Genomic DNA, 20,416 nt, shown 5'->3' with positions numbered 1-20,416 from the left:
GCGTCATCTTCCCGCGACGCGCTTTTGCGCCTCTGCGTTTCCGGCTCCTGCAGTGTCCGCGTGATTTTGAGCGAGTGCTGAAGAGCGGTGTGCTGTAGGGAGCTGGCGAATTCTGGGGCGTCGTCCTGGGGATCGGGGTGCCTCGGCGGACCCTCGGCACCCCGCGGAGGTAGGCGATGGCGGCTCCCGGTGGCGGCCCAGACTCTGCTTAGGCCTCACTGTGATCTCTGACATGCTGGACATTCTGCGCTGGGGCTTCCCACGAGATCACTGAACTTACCTGCCTCCGCGATTTAATTTCGTCTCAGGCTTTGCCCCTGTGTAGTCGCTCTCCTAGCCACCGCTGACAGTCCCTGGAGCAATCCGCTCTTCTCCAAGGCCAAGAACAGAATTCTGTTTTAGCGATTTGAGAATGGTCGGGTATTCGTCTCTCTCCGCACTACGCTCTACTCCTTTTGTGCCCATCGTGTCACGTTATGCTTAGAGACCCCGCTGAAATGACATTATTTCCAGGTAGAATTAAACATCTTCCTCTTCCATGTTCTCAGTACTCTTAATTAAAAAGGGTTTACTTGCTCACACCTTGTGTTGTAATGTCTGCTATTCCGTGAATCCCAGTTTCTTAGGTCCTGATTTGGTGGAATGATTTTCCTATCACTCGTTTTCATACCATCTCGCTGTTCGCACTGTCTTCCCGCGCACATCCCCGCCAATGCTGTTCTTCATTTGTGTAACTTAGCAAGCCACCGCTACTTCCCACTTCTTTCCTCGAAAAGCTTTCATTTCTTGGAAAATATACTTAGGAGGTACTCTTCCTGGGACAGATCTATTCCGGTGCCTGTGTTTTTTGTATTTAGTGAGCTAAGAATGGATTTTGCAGATAAACATACTGTACAGTGATTTGGCTTGGAACTAAATGAGATAGTCCTTGACCTCAAAGAATTCCATTTTCTTTCAATAACAACAACAACAACAAATGTATTTGTGATTATTAGTGAAACTTTTTCTTGCTATGTCATTAACTATAGAATATCTTCTGTTTTGTCCATTGGTTGGCCAAACCTAAAATATTTACCATCTGGCCCTTAATGGAAAGTGTTTGAGAACACCTGTTGGAAGGCAGAGAGGGATTTCCTAGGGACAGAATGATTTCCTGTGGTGACCGTAAATACATGGAGAAAGGGCATTCCTGGTATGTTGAAGCAAAACTGAGTGTAATGTCTTTAGTGAACTGTAAAATAAACAGTTGGTGATAGCAAGAGGTGAAGCTTTAAAGGCCAGAGCAAAGGGAACCTTATGTGCTAGGGAGCTAGGAGTTTATTTTCTGGGTAGTGTTGGGTTTTTAGCAATACTGGTAACTCTTGGGAAGATGGGTGAGGGAGTCTAGGAGACTTTCAAATGGTATCACTTTTATTTCAGTAGTCAAAAAAGACACACGTTGGTGCAATTGACCTAGAGTTAAGTGGATTTAAAGTTTATGAGTATTTGAGAGATTAAGGGATGGAGCGGATGTGTTACTGGATAAGAGGGATAAAATCCCCAGCACCCACATAAAAAGGAGAGTTTGCTAGGCGGTATTGTCAGTTGGTGAGTTTCATGTTCAGTAAGAAACCTTACTCTGTCTCAGAAAATAAGATGCAGCACCATAGAGAAGGACTGTCTGGCTCCTACATTCAAAGACACACTTGTACACAAAGAGATATTTGAGAGAGAAAATCTTGATACTTCTTTGAGTCTTAGGGGCGAGGAGGAAAGCTGAATAGATTCCTAGTAGACACAATCATTTTGAGTATTCAAAGGTGTAGGTTGTGTCTGTTTACTGCCCTTGTATTCTCCAGTGCTTTGAATACTATCTTATACGCTGTAGGTGGAAGTGGGTGAACCTTGGTTTGCTCTGCTTCATCAAAAAAAGCAATTAGAATAGTCATACTGATTGCTTTGGTGCTGCTGATATCCTCTTTGCAGGCTTTTCAGGATAGATGGAGAGTGTCATCCCTGGAATCGTTCATCTGATACTCTTGATTGTCTTCAGTTGAATGCTTCCCCTGTTAAGAACTTAGATTCTTTTTTTCTCCCTTATTCTGTTATTTTGGGTTTCCTCTATTTCAGTTTTCTTTCCTACAGTTTGAACCTTTCACGTTTAATTTTATGTCTTGTGCCAGCACATTATCTCTGATTTCATCTTAAGCTTCCACACTAAAGCATTAACTTTGTTTTCCTTTCTTCTTGGCATCTTTTGTCTTTTAGGAAGTCAAGTCTGTAGAGATAACATTATATTTCTAGTTCTGTATTATTTCCTTTGACAAGAAAGTGAATGTTCTAGCCCTGCATGCTTTTCTGGTTCAGCTACTGGAAGTTTGTGTCATATTTACTCTCAAGCATTGCAGCCTGGTCTGGGAGGTTTAAGAATATACATCTACAGCCTGTGTATGAGATGGTACAATATGGCTCCCTAGATCTCAACCATGACTCCAACGAAATGGTTTGTTGGGTCATTAGTCTATAAAGTTCCACACAGCCTTTTGAAAGAAAGTGGAACGAAAATCATACTTGTATAGGAAAGTTTATAAACAATATGTGCTTAAAAATTTGTTCTTTTTTCAGGCCTAAGGCAGAGTCACTGTGGTTATTCTGAAATTAGTTCCAGACTATTGACCCTTGGATAACAGTGCACTTACATGAAACCATGGCTGGTTATAAACCTGTAGTGATTCAAACATATCCTGTACTTGGTGAGAAAATCACCCAAGACACTCTGTACTGGAACAACTACAAGGTAAAGTGTGCGAGGAAATGAGGGAGGAGGGCTTTTGGACAGTTCTTTATGTCAGTGTCTCCAGCTCCTGCTGGCAGAACCGCTAGCTAAAACTAATAGTGTGGGCAGATAATTTGTTACCTAATGTTTCTTAGAAGAGTTTCATGTCAAAGTCCATACCACTTAATTATTTTGACCATGCAGATGCTTAACACAGAACAGTAATGGCAAATGAAACTGTAAAACTTGAATCTTATATGTAAGGAGACTTTCTTGCCTTTTCTTACTCTGAAATTAGATTCTTTGTACCTTCTAATAATGCTTACGATGACTTTTTTTTATATATATCAAAAATCTGGAAAATAGAAAACATTTGAGATTAGGAAGTTTGTGGAAAAATGATATTTAATCAGACATAAAAATATAAGAAGAGACTGAGCTTTACTCACCACTTAAAGCGATGTAGCTCAGGTAGTAGAGTGCTTTCCCGGTCGCATAAGGCCTGAGTTCAGCCTTGTCTTATCTGGCTGTACAGTGTATGTCTGTAATCCCTACACTTGGTAGGTGGGGCAGGATGAGTTTAAGGGTACTCTCAACTACATGAAATTAAGACACTTGATGCTCTTGCAGAGGACCTGGGTTCAGTTTGCAGCACCCACATTGGGTAGCTTACAGTTGCCTTTAACTCCAGTTCCAGAGGATCCAGTACCTTTTCTTGGCTTCAGCAGGCATTTCACACCTGTGCATGTTTAGATAAGCAGATGCACACATAAGATTTTAACAAAGAACATAAATTAAAACCAAATAAGATAACGGTTTAGATGCTGGTTTGTATAGTGGCATACATGAAAAAAAATTGAGGGAGGGAAATGACAATAACTGTCAACAGTTTTTTAAAAACATTGCTTTTGCCGGGCGGTGGTGGCTCACGCCTTTAATCCCAGCACTTGGGAGGCAGAGGCAGGCAGATTTCTGAGTTCGAGGCTAGCCTGGTTTACACAGTGAGTTCCAGGACAGCCAGGGCTACACAGAGAAACCCTGTCTAGAAAAACAAAAAAACAAAACAAAAAAACAAAAACAAAAACAAACAAACAAAAAAAAACCATTGCTTTTGGCTTTGTATTCATAGCTTGAAACAAAACATACTTTCAAGAATTTTCTAAGACATATACAAGTGTTTATTGAAGTATTCAGTGTAATATTGGAATTCTTGGAAAAATAAGCCCCTTAGATGTGAATTGGCTCAGTTAAGCTAAATGCATTTTTATAAAAATGGTTGGTAAATGTGTTGCTTATATGCAGCAATAGAGTGGGTTAGTTGCTGTAAGAATGATACAGCCCTGCTTGTATGGTCTGATTATCTTAACTTAGAATCATAGGTGGATGATACTGGTATAGGCTTAGTCTTTTTCTTGTTGGGATTCAGAGTAAAGTCAGCAGCTGAAGACTCATTGGCTTTCCAACTGTGCTTATTTTCTGTGTTGTCAACAGCGTACTAACTATCGCTAAGGACTAAAGAACTGCTCTGTAGGAAGTGGCATAATGCTTAAGTGTGACTTGCCCTTTTAACTCTGCCAATACTGTCTTGTTTTTTATTAAGACCCCTGTTCAGATTAAGGAGTTTGGTGCAGTGTCCAAAGTAGACTTTTCTCCTCAGCCTCCATATAACTATGCGGTCACAGCGTCTTCAAGAGTAAGTACAAAGGCTCACGGCTTCAGTCTCGTTATGGGGTTTTCTGCTGAGCCAGTTACTGAAATACTGCTTTTATCTTACAGATCCACATTTATGGCCGGTACTCTCAAGAACCTGTAAAAACCTTTTCCCGCTTTAAGGACACAGCATACTGTGCTACTTTTCGTCAGGATGGTCAGTTGCTTGTAGCTGGCAGTGAAGATGGTGCAGTTCAACTTTTTGATATAAGTGGGAGGGCTCCCCTCAGGCAGTTTGAAGGCCACACAAAGTAAGAGCCAGTGTGATGTGTTTTGGTTTTAATTTGTTGTTTTTCTGTTGATAGTTCTGTCTTCAAGCTTTTTAACACATATAGTTGTGTGAGGATTCTATCTGTATGTACTTTTTATTTCTTATTGTTCTCAAAGAACTTAACCATCCAGCTCATAGAGCTTGTGACTAAAATTATGTGTTTTGATTTGTGGTATTTTTCCCCTGGATAAATTAAGTTCTAACATTAGTTTCAGGGTTACTAAAGTCATTGCTGAAACTGCTACTGATTTAAAATATCAAAGTGGGTTTTTTTTGTTTGTTTGTTTTTGTTTTATATTTTTATTGCAAACTGTCAGGATGTTTGTGCCCATCACTGAAACACTCAAAACAGAAACTCTTTTAATGAGTTTGTATTCTATGGCAAGTCTTTCTCAAGACTTTTGAAAGAGCTCTTTGTTTTTTAAAAAGTATCTTTGCTGAGCAGGAGAGATGGCTCAGTGGTTAAGTGCAAAAAGTGCAGTTCCCTGCACTCAAACGACGTTCACAACCATCTGTAAGCCCAGGCATGAGGGCACCAGGCATTCGTGTAGTGCACAGACATACATGCACATAAAATAAGTAGATAAAAACTTTGAGGGGCTGCAGAGATGGCTCAGTGGTTAAGAGCACTGGCTGCTCATGTGGGGTCCCTGAGTTCAATTCCCAGCAACCACATGGTGGCTCACAGCCATCTGTAATGGGATCTGATGCCCTCTTCTGTCTGATATTCTCTTCTGGCATGAGGACATGCATGCAAACAAAGTGCTCATATACATAAAATACATGAATAAGTCTTTTTTAAAAACTTCAAAAATTACCTTTGTTACAACATTTAGAACTTAATTTCATTAATTATTAGCATTCTAGAAATATAATGTAAGGCAGTTACTTCGTATTCTTGCTAACCTAATAATAACATAGTATTATATTTCAGAGTTTGCCTTAAGGTCAAACACCTATTTAAAGACTTTTCTATTTCTCTTTTTCTTGCATAGACACTTTCTGTTTTCTGAAGTTGAATATTTATTTACTTCTTATATGTGTGTATTTGGGTGTGTACATGGGATGGCATGCATGTGGGGTCAGAGGACAACATTCAGGAGTTGGTTCTCTCCTTTTACCACTGAGGTCCCAGAGATGAAACTCACTTTACCCAGGGAGTCATCTTGCTGGCCTGGACCTCAGAGATCTGTTTTAAATCTATAAAAGCACATTTTACGTTAGATGTGAACAGTAGTTTTCCCTTTGGTTTGTAATCTGTTGACTTTTGATCTTTCAGAGCAGTTCATACGGTAGATTTTACAGCTGACAAATATCATGTGGTCTCTGGTGCTGATGACTATACTGTTAAATTATGGGATATTCCAAACTCCAAAGAAATTCTGACATTCAAAGAACATTCTGATTACGTGAGGTGTGGCTGTGCCAGCAAACTGAACCCAGACCTTTTTGTAACAGGTTGGTGATCTATTTCTACTTCACTTCTGTAGATTCTTTTGGGATGGAGGGGTTTAAATGCTTGTTAATAGTGTTGGTCGTGTACATTAATGGTAGAGCTCTAGCCTAGAATGTATGTATTCTTAGCCTCATAAATAATAAAATAATAAGGTTTTAAATAAAGTCCGCTATTTTTTTTTTCTTCTTGATAGTGGGTTGTGTTGTCCTCTAAATGTGTTTGGGAATAGCTTCAGGGTGGCTTAAAAGTATCCTAGATGTCGGGTGTAGTGGGCTCATGGTACCCTGCTTATCAGAGAGCCGGCTGTAGCAGCTGCACAGCACTGTGAGCTGTGTAGTAGGCGCAGCTCAGTTTGTGTAGGTGCCCGTCTTGCTTCTCAGGAGTCATGGTGGCAGGAGTGAATTGTGTGTGTGTTTTCAAACAATCTCATGCAATGGTTTTCTCCTTTTAATCTTACTGTATGGATAGGCAAATTTTTATTTTAAAGAACAAAATTTACATAATACAAACATTAACATTTCAGGATCATATGATCATACTGTGAAGATGTTTGATGCCCGGACAAATAAAAACGTTCTGTGTGTGGAGCATGGGCAGCCTGTGGAGAGTGTCCTCCTTTTCCCCTCTGGAGGTCTTCTGGTATCTGCAGGTATTGCTTTTCAGAATAGCTTTCACCACTATTGTTGGTCTCAAATAGATGAGATTTTTCTTTATCAGTTGCCATTTGTAAATTATTGGTATTCACCTGAGTTAGTATGTAAGCTGTTGCTCTGTTGGTAGGTGGGTTGGGCCCGTAGTTGTCACTTACTGTATCTGACTCCCACTGAGACTGTGCTGGTGTTTGCATGTCATCTCTAATGCCTTAGACAGTCCTGCCAGGTGGTTAGCATTCTGTTTACACTTAAGTAAAAAAATGAAACATCAACTAGTTTTGTCCAAGGCAACACTCACTGGAGTGGCAGGCCTGAAGTCCTGGAATGTGAGAACTTGGTAGGCTAGGTACATGTCCCTAGACGTCTACCTGTTATTCCAGAGAAGTCTGTAGCTTTGGCAGCCTTCCCCCTGGTGTGGAATCATGTTGGTCTCGTTTCCTGTGTCTCCTGACAAGTTCCTGTCCAGTAAACTGAATGTGCTGGAGAGGATATAATGTAGAATTAAATAGGCCTTGGTCCACGTCCATTAAACTGGAGTCAAGAGGAGTTTGCCTGTGTTTACTAAAATGAATTTTATAATCATAATTTTTCATTTGTCACTAAAGCAAAAGTGTTGCTATCAGAGGAGTGTGCTCACCTGACACTATATAGCTTTACGTTTCTTCCTTTTAAAAACTCTTTTATACATTTTCTGGTACCAGTTTAACTTAAAATTCTTTTTTATGTCATTGTCAGACATAACTCTTTTTCTTGTTTTAAGAAGTGGGAATGAAACCAAGTTGACTGGGGAAGATGGAGATCTGTAGACTGCTCTCCTCTGTCACCAGCTATCTGTGTGACCTTGGGCAGCCCCTTAACACCCCTGTGCCCCGAGAAGGAGGAATTGCATTAGATGAGTAGCTGCAAACTGAGCCTTCCCATGAGATCCACATTCAAACGGGAAGATGGGCACTGTGAGCAGCCCAGGGCCTCACACCGGGCCAATGAGAACCCTCCTCCCCACGCACGGCCTTTTCTGTCTTTCCTATTCCACTTCCACTGGGTGTTTTCTTGAAAACATTTACAATTTATTTTATGTGCGTGCATAGATGGTCTGCCTGCTTGTATGTCTGTGTACTACATCATGCAGTGCCCTCATAGCTCAGAGGAGGGTGTCAGATTCACTGGAACTGGATTTATGGATGGCTGTGAGTTACCATATGGATGCTGGGAACTGAACCCAGGCACTGTGCAAGATCAGCAAGTCCTCTTAACTGCTGAGCCATCTCACAGCTCCTAAAATTATATTCTTTGAATCCTAGGATTAAATTACCTATTAAGGGTCTTTCTGATTCTTAGAGTACAGTTACTGGGAAGTCTTTTTGCTTTGGGGGCGGGGAGGAGGTTCATAAAATTCTTAGCCCAGGAGTATTGGCCCACACATTTAACCCCAGCCTTTGGGAGGCTGAGGCAGGCAAATCACAAGTTGAGGTTAAGCTGGGCTACATAGTACAATTCAAGGTCAGCTAGGCTGCAGTGTGAGACTGTCAGACACAAAGGGACAGGACGTGTGGGGGATCCATGGGAGGCAGGTGGAACGCTGTATGTTCAAGGCCAGCTTGGTCTACATAGTGAGTTCTAGGACAGCTAGAGCTACAACTACATTATTTCCATAGCTGTACAGTATTCCTTAAGTTTGTTTTTATTAATCTGTTTTATTAATGTGTACATGGGTGGAGGTCAAAGGGCAACTTTCAGGAGTCAGCTGTCTCCTACCATGTGGCTCCCAGGGATCAAACTCCGGTCTCCAGGCTTGGTGGGAAGTGCTTTTTCCTGCAAGGTGGTTACAGTGAATTTGTTATACTCTTTTTAAAAAAAATATTTTCAGTTTTCTATTTGTTTTGCGGTGCTTAAAATAAGCAGTAACTTAGTCATGGTAACATTCCTGTGAGGGGCTCACAGTACCACAGGCAGTGCTGGCTGCTGCTCAGTGCCCATCCTAGGGAGCCCCAGAGAGAAGTGCTTCTTAGATCCTCATCGTTCTGAGCACAGGCAGAATATCAAACTACTGGTTATTTCTCTCCACAGGAGGCCGTTATGTTAAAGTCTGGGACATGTTAAAAGGAGGACAGCTGCTTGTGTCTTTGAAAAATCATCACAAGACTGTGACATGTTTGTGTCTGAGCAGCTCTGGGCAGAGGTTACTCTCCGGCTCACTGGACAGGTAGCACTTTAGTTTTCTTGTCCGTCATTGTTAGGATTTATTATTTGAGAAATTGAGTTATTTTAGCAACATTTGAGATAAAAGATCTAATGGTTTTCATAGAGGATAAAAATCTATTGCTTTGGACATAGTTTGACCTTCTATATTTACATACAACTACTTATTTTTCCCCAGAAATAATTTTATCTATTACTTTATAGCTTATACACTTGAATACCACTGGCCTTTTGAAGTAGTCTGTTTTTGTATAGTTTCTTTTAAAGTCATACACACACACACACATCTTGAAATTTTTATTCTGAAGATATATTTTATTCTATGTTACATTTTTTAAAATTTAAAACCTCAGCCAGGAGTATCGGCCCACACATTTAATCCCAGCATTTGAGAAGCAGAAATAGGTGGAACACTGTGAATTCAAGGCCAGCTTGGTCTACATAGTGAGTTCTAGGACAGTTAGGGCTAAAGAAAGACCCTGTGTCAAAAGCAAAACAAACTAAAAATATTAACAGCTCATATGAGTACTTCCTGCATCCTGCATTAGTGGTGCAAGCACTATGGTTTTCTTTCTTTCTTTCTTTCTTTCTTTTTTTTTTTTTTTTTTTTTTTTAGTATAGAATAGAGTTTATTGAGGGCATGGGGAGGGGAACCAGGAGGGTAGTAGAGGCAGAAAGGAGAGAGAGACAGAGAGAGAGAGAGAGAGACAGACAGACAGACAGAGGAGTAGAGAAGTAGAGGCTGGCTATGACCACGTGGAGAGAGAGGAAGGCGGGGAGGGGACAGAGAGGCGAGAGGGAGAGAGAGTAAGAGAGCACTATGGTTTTCAGTGGATGATTTGAGCGCAGAGGCCACGGCTCGGGCGAGAGTGTGTACCTACCTGCTTGTGTACCTGCATGATTGTGTACCTGCATGCTTGTGTACCTGCATGCTTGTATACCTGCATGCTTGTGTACCTGCATGCTTGTGTACCTGCATGCTTATGTACCTACATGCTTGTGTACCTGCATGCTTGTATACCTGCATGCTTGTGTACCTGCATGCTTGTGTACCTGCATGCTTGTGTACCTGCATGCTTGTGTACCTGCATGCTTATGTATCTGCATGCTTGTGTACCTGCATGCTTGTGTACCTGCATGCTTGTGTACCTGCATGCTCAGGGCCTGAGCACCACCTCCAGCATGAAAATGGCCAAGTCAAGGACTCTGCTTTTGATGTTCTAAAACTCTGTTGTCGGATAAGCCCATAGCACAGGCTGCATGTGTAATTTTAAATGATTTAGTAGCCACATTAAAAGAGGTTAAAAACTTAAAAATTGCTTTCAGTAACATATTTTATGTACTCCATTATCTAACATAAAGTAAAATTTATAATACATGGATTGTTAGTTCAACATGTAATCTGACTACTTACTTAGTAAGATACTAGAAATGAATAGTTTTTCTAAAATGTATGCCGTAATATAATATTTTATAAAAGTTTCTGTAGTTTTTAAATGCACCCCATTTTCTTTAGCTACAAGTCAAGGGTTCAGTAGCCACAGGTAGCTGGTGTCCACAGGGTTGTAGGACTTACTTTTTTTAGTTTGTCTCTAGGCTGCCGTTTTTTCCCTGCTTTTAAGAAAAGACTTGAAATGCTATTGCCATGCAGGGGATGGAGACCAGGACTGCTGCTGCTGTGCCCCAGTGGAGGGTGTGCTGGGGACCCTGTTCTGGGGCTCACTGTCTTCTGCTCACTGATTTTCAAGCCTCTGTCTTATCTTCAGATGACATGGGGTCACTGTGTTTTAGTTTTATAAATGTGTAGTCAGTCTTTATTCAAACATGGTTAGTACTCAAAACCGCTTTTCAGGGAGCTTGTTGATGAAGTACTTTGTAATTAATATTATGTCAGTGTTTTTTATGGACAGTGTAAAATTTAATATTCACATAGTTTGCTAAAAATGGAAACTTTGTATTTTTTTACACGTACGCATTTCTGAGGTGACTTCCGAGCTTTCTTTTTCGTAGGAAAGTTAAAGTCTACAGCACCACTTCCTACAAAGTCGTCCACAGCTTTGACTATGCGGCTTCAATCTTGAGTCTGGCACTTTCTGTAAGTGATTTCAGCTCTTTTCAAGTTGTTACAAACCTTGTCTATGAAGTAAAAGTAAAAATAGACTCTCTGGGATCTTACCTTTGGGTTTAAGTAACCCAAAGGTTAGCTTGTTTGCGTCAAGACAATTGGTATGATGTGTCATTTCTTGATAACTGAGTAGGTAGGTTCGTTCGTTCGTGGTGGCGCTGACTGCTGTAATGGTGGTACCTTGCCTGGCCTAGGAAGCTGTTAGCTCTTTCTTCAGCAAATGCCAGGGGGCTGCAGCACGGAGAAGGGCTGGCTTAAAAAACACTGGAGAGGGAGGAGCTGCAGAGTGAGCACTGTGTTTCCTAGAGTATTCACTGTGAGGTTTCAGGAGACACATTTGGGCAAGAGGATAATTGAATATGTTATAAGGAAGTCTCAACCCAGAGAGGAGAGTAAAGAGAAGATATTGTGGGAGCCAGCTTACGAAAGTCATGCCATTATAAGGTCCTTTTTGCATTCAGAGAATATAAAAAATTATTTTGGAACTTGTCGAGATGCAATTAGCATCTTGTTAGCACGCTCAGCCAGCATCAAGGTTCTCATCACACACTTCACTGGCAGTGCTGTGTGAGGATAAGGTCTCTCTGGAAAGTGGTACCCTGGAGGAAAAGGTGATTTTGCTATAACAGTTTGGATAGATCATTGTTAGGAGTGTGTTTGCATTGAGTGGAACTGTGGGTAATAAGGTAAGTAGCAGACATGATGTAAATGCTGTTTTGACTTAAAGCTACTATAAAATGTTGGTTAAAGTAAATTGATTTTTCTGATTACCATCAGCATCAAGATGAGACAATAGTTGTAGGAATGACCAATGGAATACTGAGTGTTAAACACCGGAAGTCTGAAGCAAAGAAGGAGTCTCTTCCGAGGAGAAGGAGGCCTGCATATCGAACCTTTATTAAAGGGAAAATTTACATGAAACAACGGGTGATTATGCGTTTTTTTAAATCATTTTTAAAATGTGACATTTCTTAGAAGGATCAGTCCCACCTGTTCCTGGACTTTACTGTAAAGTATGATTCACTTAATACATACATTTACTTTGCTTCTTGCCCCATCAAAGTTGGCAGATGGCTAGACATTATTGAAGAATAATGGGAAACAGGACTACTTTCTTAATACCTTGGATCATGCAGTAATAAAGTGCGTTCTCATCTTCAAAATAGTATCTGTCACCCACTATCTGATTTGGTTCTCTAAATGTCACAAAGCTGTAATGTCTCCCTGGTGTTAAAGAGGGCTGAGTTGTAACGTTTCACTGACCCAGGAGTTCATTAGAGGCGTGAAGATTAGATCTTGGTCTCTCTGGCTTGTTTTCACTTCTCTTTATATGCAGTCATACTGCCTGCCTTATTCAAATTTTGTCTGTCTGTCTGTCCGTCCGTCCATCTGTCTACTTATTTCTTTTAGTAATTTTGCTCAGAATAGAGCCACTTAGATATGTATAAGCTAAAAATCATAAGTATAACCATATTAACATGGCAAAGTGTACCACTTAGCTCATCAGCATAGGAACATTATTTGTGGTGCAGTGTAAAAGCATCCTGACTCTAAAATGTATCACTTTATTATGAAAACATTTATTTTTAATGTGTAGGTATCCACTTTCTTCATCTGTAAATTTTGCTCTTTCTTTCAGGATGACATCATGGTCAGTAGGCCAGCCAAGAAGCACCTAGAATGCTATGACAGGGATCTGAAAAGTTTTCGGATCTCAAAGGCCCTCGACAGAGTCCTGGAGGTGAGTGAGAGATATTTTTTCACTTAATTTTTAAATTGTGTTTGCAGTGCGCATGTATACCGTCTGTTCCTGTGCAAAGATCATGACAACTTGGGGACCAAAGGGGTTTCAGCTTACAGCTTATACAGATTGTTTATACGTTTTATTATATATCTATATTTAATTATATAATTATATATAATTTATACCTAATTGTCTATATTATATATAAATATATAATACTTATGTTGTAAATATTATAGTTTATATATTATAGTTTATAATCATGAAGTTGGAAGTCAGGGCAGAAGCCTGAGGCAGAAACCTGGAGGCAGGAACTGAAGCAGAAGCCATGGAGGACACTGCTTACTGGCTGCTTCCCCTGGCTTGCTCGGCTTGCTTTCTTGTACAACCCAGAAGCACCTCCCAGGGGTGGCCTCACCCAAGTGGGCTGGGCCCCTACATCAAGGAAATGCCCCATACACTTATCCATAGGCTGGTGTAATGGTAGTTTTCAACTGAAGTTCCCCCTTTGCAAATGAACTCTACTTACTTATCCAAGATCGGGGTCTGTTACTGAGCTGGGAGCTTACCAGGGGGCTGGATTTGCTGGCCAGTGAGCCCCAGGACCCTCTTGTTGGCTCCTAGCCCTGGGATTATAGGTGCATGCTACTATGCCTCGCTACTGAGGAGCATTTAAACAATCATTTTCATCTCTGGTGTTGCGGCTCCTCCCTCCTGTCCCAGCACTTGGGAGGCTGAGTTGAGGTTAAGCTGGGCTACATGGTCAAGTTGAAGGTCAGCTCAGGCTGCAGTGTGAGACTGTCAGACACGAAGGGACAGGACGTGTGGGGATCCAGTAGTGATGGGCTCAGGATTTCCTATGACTTGGGATTGTGAAGATGAGCCTGACAGTTATTGCAAACAGTGACATTTTCTGTCTGTCCTTTCGGATGTACTGACTCTGAACATTTTTCTAGCCTAACTGTGTGATAAAGACCCCTGAGGTTACAGTTTCCATCATAAAGGAACTGAATCGGAGAGGCGTCCTTGCCAACGCCCTTGCAGGTCGGGATGAGAAGGAGATTACCCGGGTCCTTAACTTTTTGATAAGGTATGTTTCACTTGGACTTTGTGGCTTAGGTCCTGTTACTGCCCAGTGAGAGATGCCTGTCTTTAGTTTGCTCTTCTGTTTTAGGGATTTGTTTTTTCTGTTTTTAAGGCTTACAAGATTCATTAAAAAGTTTTGCTTTGTAGGAATCTGTCTCAGCCGAGATTTGCCCCTGTTTTGATTACTGCTGCTGAAATCGTCATCGGTAAGTAGCTGTGAACCACAGACCTTCCAGCATGCAGGTGCAGCATGCAGGTGAAGAATTGTGACTGGGGAGCTCAGGGCTAGAACATTTGTCCAGCGTGTCCAGGCCCCTGAGTTTGAGCTTCAGCACCTTAAAAAAAATAAATAAATAACAAAATTAAAGGACCTAAAACAGAAAACTCAGAGGTGTCAGTGCATTACAATGTGGTAAAACGTTAGAGTGGCAGATTTGAGTTGACTGGACTAGGATAATTACAGTTTAAGAACGTTTTCTCATAAACATCTCTAACGATGATGTCTGTCTGCTCTCCCTATCTTCTCCATCGCTCATCTCTCGGAATGGCTGCCTCTGCCGAGTTTGTAGGGGCTTGAAGCCTATGCCTACTTCCCACAGGATAGAAAGCAGTCCCCTAACGACTGAAAGCCCAACTGATATTTACATAAAGCAAAAAAACAGCTGAAAACCCATGTCCCCAGAAAGAACAGGAGGGTAAGGATGGAGGGTGTGCATAGGAATCTAAATCAGTAAAGGGGGAAAATAATCAATCAATCAATATGGGAAGTTAGTGAGAGGAGAGAGAGGGAGCAAGACGGGAAGAAGAGAAAGTGCTTAGGATGAGCGGCTGAAACAGTGAGGAGGTAGAGTGCAGTCCAGGCCGCCTTGTGTCCTGCTGACATGGGGTTGCTGGATGCACTTTACACAGAGGTGCTCTACCAGTACCAGTGTGGGTGTGGAAACACCAAGTCATGGTTGAATTTCTGTGAAAAGTCTTGGGCTCTGAGAGTCTAGAAGGCAGTCAGGCCGGATGGCCCCATGCTGGGCGTCTGCACTGCCAGAGCCATCCTGGGTGCTTTGGCCAGGCGGGTCTGTGCTGAAGCCCCTCACCGCGGCCCCTCACCACTGGATTCCCCTGCACTTGCTCTCTTCCTTTCCCGCTGGCAGTTCTCAGCTGCACTGAAAAGTAGAGGGCAGTGTCCCAAGTCCATGTGGCTACTCTCTTACCCAGTAGAGTGCAGAGGCCTTAGGGGCTTGGAAATAAGAGAGGCAGGGGCTCCCGCCTCCCTGACTCGAAGAGATTAGTAACGTAATATGGTTCCTCACCGTGACAGTGAGAACAAGCTAAGACATGCAGGCCTGTCTTCAGCCTTTGCTGCTGGGTGAATCTCAGCTCTCTTTTTTCTAGACTGCTGGGTTAAGTAACTGAAGCTCACTGAGGCTATCCTTTTTTCTCTTCCTTAAAGCCACAAGGAAGGGAGTCACCCTGTCTGCTCCTGAGGACATAGGATAGGGTCCTTCATTTCACTTACAAACCTAAAGTTCAGTGTTTGTGGCTTGCACTTGGTCCTGCTTGCTGTTTACTGTCGCATGCTCACAAGCTCCAGCCTTTTCCTGTGGTGCATCTCTTCCTGCAGCCTGCACCTGATGCTTTGTTTCAGGCTTGCCACTGGTGTCTTCCTCTGTCACTCGCCATCTGTGTTTTGGAGACTGGTTCTCTCCTTGAACCTGAAGTTCACCATTGAGCTCAGCTAGTGGTCTTGGGGCTGGGGGTACAGCTGTCTGCCAGGTGTTCAGTGTATTTTTCTTCTCTTTTTGATGGGCGCTGGAAATCAGGTTCACATACAACTTGAAAAGCACGCACCTAACAGTCATTCCCTCAGTTCCCAGTCATCTAAGTTTTAACATGATAATAAGACTCCCTGCCCTTTATTTTGTGTAATTCTTTTCAAAATGCATTTAATCAGATGTATTGTTATGCTCCCTGTAAATCACAAATTAATTATTAAAAGTACTGGTATTCAGTGTCTTAATACACTTTTTCTAAATATTGATTTCACTTACAGAAAATGTTTCTAGTAAATGTATTTTCTGTCCCCCTTTAGATATATATTTACCTGTGATTGGCCAGTCATCAGTAGTTGATAAAAAGTTTATAGTACTTCAAGGACTTGTAGAAAAAGAAATTGATTACCAAAGAGAGCTCCTAGAGACCTTGGGGATGATGGACATGCTGTTTGCTACCATGACACGGAATACCGGCGCCCCTGTGTCGGAGGATGTGCCTGCGGAACTCCCAGAGGAGAAGACAGAGTCGTCAGTGCAGCCTAGTGACACTGACAAGAACTCCTAACCGGGCATTGTTTGACTCTATTAATTACGGAGAAAAAAGCAGCTTTAATACACTCAAAAGGATAATTGACAGAAGTTTTATGGAAGAGACTGGATTAATCAAAATTGGGGCATAAGTACCTGTTTCAAGATGTGGTTTTCCATGTATTGATTTATTTTGTGTCGTCTTCAGCTAGAAGATCTTAGTTGTCTTGGTCACAGTGTCTTGTGGACATCAGATGAGTTGATACTGGCCTTAATGGGACCAGAATCTCAGTTGCCGTAGGGCCTGTGACCCTCTGGAGAAGGTTCCAAGCGGACGGAGTCCTGCCAAGTGGACCGAACCTTGGTTTTGTTTTCTGCTTCTAGCCTGGGAAATATCAAGAACAACCAGCAACAAAACATCTTTCTCTGTCCTCAGTGCCCTGGGCAGCTTTCCGTCCCTCTTGGTGGCCTTCTAAGTCTTAAGTCATGTGCTGTCATCAGCTGCTTATGGGACTGTCTTCTAAGTGTGGCGGGTCACTGAATATTGCCCCTGGAAGTGCATTTAGGGTCTGTTTTGTCACCTGCAATTGTGCCTGACGTCAGTGTTTGCCTTAGCTTTGTCTGTCCAGAGAGATGGGACTGAACCGGTTCCCTCCTCAGCCTGTTGCCTTCCTTCCCTTCATCCTCACCGTGCTCCAGCTGTCCTCTCCTTTACAGTGCAGGCCTTTTAGCCTGCGCATGTGCTCTACAGTGTATCTTGCATGTGTAACTCTGTGACGATTCTCTTAGCTGTGCTTAACTCTTCTTTCTCTCTTCTTCATTTTGTGGGTCAGACTCAAACAGCAGCAGTTTGCTTTGAAAATGTGTTTCTAAAAGTTCGTTGTAAATTATATATTTTTATAAAGAGTTTATTTTCTTCTTGGCTTTCTGAGGTGTATCAGTTCCTGTTGGAGGGTCAGAGGCTTTGACCAGCATACTGACTACACAGCTGGTACTTCCTACCTTCCTTCAGTGACCCCACTTAGGTTAATAACGTATCTGGTAATGGTATCTTGAGCTGAAGAAATCCTTGGGGAAAGATTTGTAATGGTTCTGCTTATAATCTCAGTTTTGTAAATTTAACGTTTTTCTTTTTCTTTTTTTTCTTTTTTTCTTTTTTTCGCCCAAGACAGGGTTTCTCTGTGTAGCTTTGGCTGTCTTGGAAGTCACTGTGATCAGACTGGCTTTGAACTCAAAGATCCGCCTGCCTTTGCCTCCCAAGCACAGGAATTAAAGGTGTGTGCTGCCACTTGGCTAAGTTTAGGTTTTCTTAAAGCACAAGGGGTACATTTAGAGTGTTCTGGTGTGGACACATGTCCAGCAATAGAGTACAGTGTCCTTCAGTGAGCTGAAGCAGGTCTTCAGTACAGTGGCTTGTTAGAAGCCCGGGTTGGAGTCTGAGAAGTTACAACATTAGTCAAAATGAGAGGCTGTGCTTTTAGTTGAGAAGGTTGGTTTACCTAAATAAAATCATTTAAATAACTCTTGTTAGGTATGCAGAGAGTTCCCACTAGCAGCTGTGAGTCTGCTAGAAGCCATAGCTGCCGGCTCCTGTGCACCTCTGCAGCGTTTCTTGGCCCCCAGATCATTTAATTCTTGTCACAGCTGTCCGAGCGTTGAATCATCATTCTCTTAGAACATTGAATTAAAGTCACTCGACTCCCCAAGCTGGTGTCCTTATATCTCCGGCACTGGGCTGGCCTGTGAGGGCCCTAACTACTCATTCCTTTGACAAACTGGAGAGTGCTACAGCTCCTGTAAAAAGTTTATAGCAATTACAAACCCTTAATAGGATCAGGGAACATATCCCACAGTCCTCAATACAATTATGTTCAGGAGTTGGGTTTTGTTTTGTTTTTTAAAGATGGGCCTCTCCAGGTAATTCTGGCTGTCCTAGAACTCACTGTGTAGACCAGGCTGGCTAGCCTGGAACTCACAGAGATCCACGTGCTTCCCAGTCTTCCAAGTGCTGGGAGTTAAAGGTGTGGACCACCACAGCTCAGGAGTTGTTTTTATATTCATTGAAGCTATTACTTGCTATGTGAAGTGTTTTAACATAATGACGTGTTTCAGTATGTAATGTTGGCCTTGAGAGTCAAATGCCTAATCAAGTTTTTAACTTGTAATTTTTTAGTTTGGAATTATTTTATATTTTACTATTGATGCAAAAATAATGAATTGTTGCTGAGAACTTAGTCATTTATGTTTAATTTATTATGTTAATTCAGATTTCAGCATATGGGAAGGATTGCTTGTTTCCAGTCAGATTTCTTAAATGTCTGTGCTTTTAAATTGCTGAAGCAACTGATGTCAAATGGAACCATTAAATACTCTGTTTACTGAACTTAAGTGAATTCTGCCAAATGTTAATTAAAGACTCCCTTGATCATGATTATTAAAATCAAGTAGTTTCTCAGTGGGATACTTCCAAGTTAAAACTTCTTTTTTCAAGTTTGAATATCTCTAACTTTAACAAGTGACCATGAATAGTTTTTTGTCTTTGAGCAAAGTGCCTCTGAGAAGCTAAAAAACATTTGCTGGCAGCTGGTGTTAAATGCGTATCTATGAAGTAGCAATGAAGTTGATTTTATGGTCAGGGCTCACCACAACATGAGCTGTGTCAAAGGACAGAAGCATTAGGAAGGTTGAGAACCTAAGAGATGCTCTAGGGAGGCTGGGGGTGCTACGTTGGGGTCTTCAGCAAAGAAAGCTGGTCTCCAGGATGCACCTTAATATTAAAAAAAAAAAAAATGAAGCCAATGATGGCCATGCCTCACCATATAGAAAAATTATCTTAGTTCCTGCTGACTTTCTATTATCTTGTCTGTAGTCCTCCATGAAGTTCTTACGGAGCTCTCATTTATTACACACACACACACACACATTATGGATGTGAGTGGATTTTAAAACCAAATGACCAAAGACTTCCTGATCCTGAGACATGCAAATCCAGAGGTTATAGAAATGAACTGAACAGACAACAGTCCTTCCTCTTGCAGCTTACACTGACTGAGGGAAAACTCCGTTAAAGGCTATAGTGGGTCAGATGGTGCTAAGTGATGTGGAGGACAGCCAGATGTGGGGTAGACGGAAATGGTTTCAACTGGTGTCATAATTAGCTTCCATCGAGGAAGAGAGAACCTCAGTTGAGGAATCGTCTCCATGGTTGGCCCTGAGCATATCTACGGGCATTATCTTGATTATTAATGTTGGAGGGCCCAGCCATGACTGTGGGTGGAGCCATGACTGTAGGCGGTGCCATGGCTGTGGGCGGTGCCATGACTGGGTGGAGCCATGACTTGGGTGGTACCATTACTGGGCAGGGCATATATGTGTGTGTGTGTGTGTGTATACACACATGAATGAGGAAGGTAGCTCTGAGCCTGGGAGCAAGCTAGTAAGTGGTGTCCCTCCACCTCTGCTTCAGGCACTGTAACCTGTTTTGGTCAATGTCTTACAACAGCAAGAGAACAAACTAGGGCAGCTGGCATTGAAGGCTGCCAGGTGGTCCAAAATAATTAAAGAGAAAGCATGGTGAGATTCATACAAAGGCCTGACTGACTGATGGTAGACTGAGCTCTGGCTGAGTGAATGAGGTCCACTGAATTCTGGTTTACATACTAGAGAGAGACTGTGCTAGAAACATTAAAGATGTTGAAGGATTTTTTTTTTTTTTTAAAGGAGATTGGCACATGCAATTACGGAGGCTAAGTCTAACACAGGCTTTTCTAACAAGCCAGATAATAGGGACATTTGGTAGTGGGGCTCAGTCCAAGTCAAAAATATTTGGAAACAAGTCCAAAGTCAGCAATAAAAATTTTAATTTGAAGCTGACAGGCCCTTTCTGACATCCGAATGCAAGAGAAAAATGTCAGCTGATGGGGTGGGGGACTCTTGTCTCTGTCGTGTTCTTCCCTGGTCTTGTGCTAATTGGGTGACACCTGTCCCCACTGACGAGTTCTTAACATGGATTCACATTCTAGTTTCTTTTGAAACTGACCTGCCTGGTACGTTTAGAGCTGACGTTTTCCCAGCTGTCTAGCTATTAGTTCAGGCAGCTCATGTACATATCTTAGCATTC

General features: G+C 41.9%; 1 protein-coding gene across 2 annotated transcripts; it reads left to right on the top strand.

Moving 5' to 3' along the window:
• Positions 1-30: 30 nt before the first annotated feature.
• On the top strand, positions 31-18,679 carry Utp15 (UTP15 small subunit processome component). 2 transcript variants are annotated; one of them, XM_076927249.1, is made up of 13 exons: positions 31-169; positions 2,605-2,776; positions 4,356-4,448; positions 4,532-4,716; positions 6,016-6,194; positions 6,716-6,841; positions 8,913-9,048; positions 11,055-11,139; positions 11,947-12,096; positions 12,809-12,910; positions 13,870-14,003; positions 14,147-14,205; positions 16,086-18,679. In XM_076927249.1, the coding sequence occupies exons 2-13, from the start codon at positions 2,687-2,689 to the stop codon at positions 16,331-16,333; spliced, it is 1,587 nt and encodes a 528-aa protein (XP_076783364.1). In that variant the 5' UTR covers positions 31-169; positions 2,605-2,686; the 3' UTR covers positions 16,334-18,679. The 2 variants fall into 2 exon arrangements, with proteins under 2 accessions (XP_076783364.1, XP_076783365.1); XM_076927250.1 differs by having other exon boundaries at positions 50-513.
• The last annotated feature ends 1,737 nt before the right edge of the window (positions 18,680-20,416 follow it).

The sequence above is a fragment of the Arvicanthis niloticus genome, chromosome 29, assembly GCF_011762505.2.
Source record: "Arvicanthis niloticus isolate mArvNil1 chromosome 29, mArvNil1.pat.X, whole genome shotgun sequence".
Taxonomy (NCBI): Eukaryota; Metazoa; Chordata; class Mammalia; order Rodentia; family Muridae; genus Arvicanthis; species Arvicanthis niloticus.
This window is presented reverse-complemented; position numbering and strand designations above follow the sequence as displayed.

Bases quoted from the DNA above. Each gene is read 5' to 3' on its own strand.
- Utp15 (XM_076927249.1), top strand. From the start codon at position 2,687: ATGGCTGGTTATAAACCTGTAGTGATTCAAACATATCCTGTACTTGGT. The intron at 12,097-12,808 runs GTGATTATGCGT...TCTTTCTTTCAG, and splicing joins AAATTTACATGAAACAACGG to GATGACATCATGGTCAGTAG. The intron at 14,206-16,085 runs GTAAGTAGCTGT...GTCCCCCTTTAG, and splicing joins TGCTGCTGAAATCGTCATCG to ATATATATTTACCTGTGATT.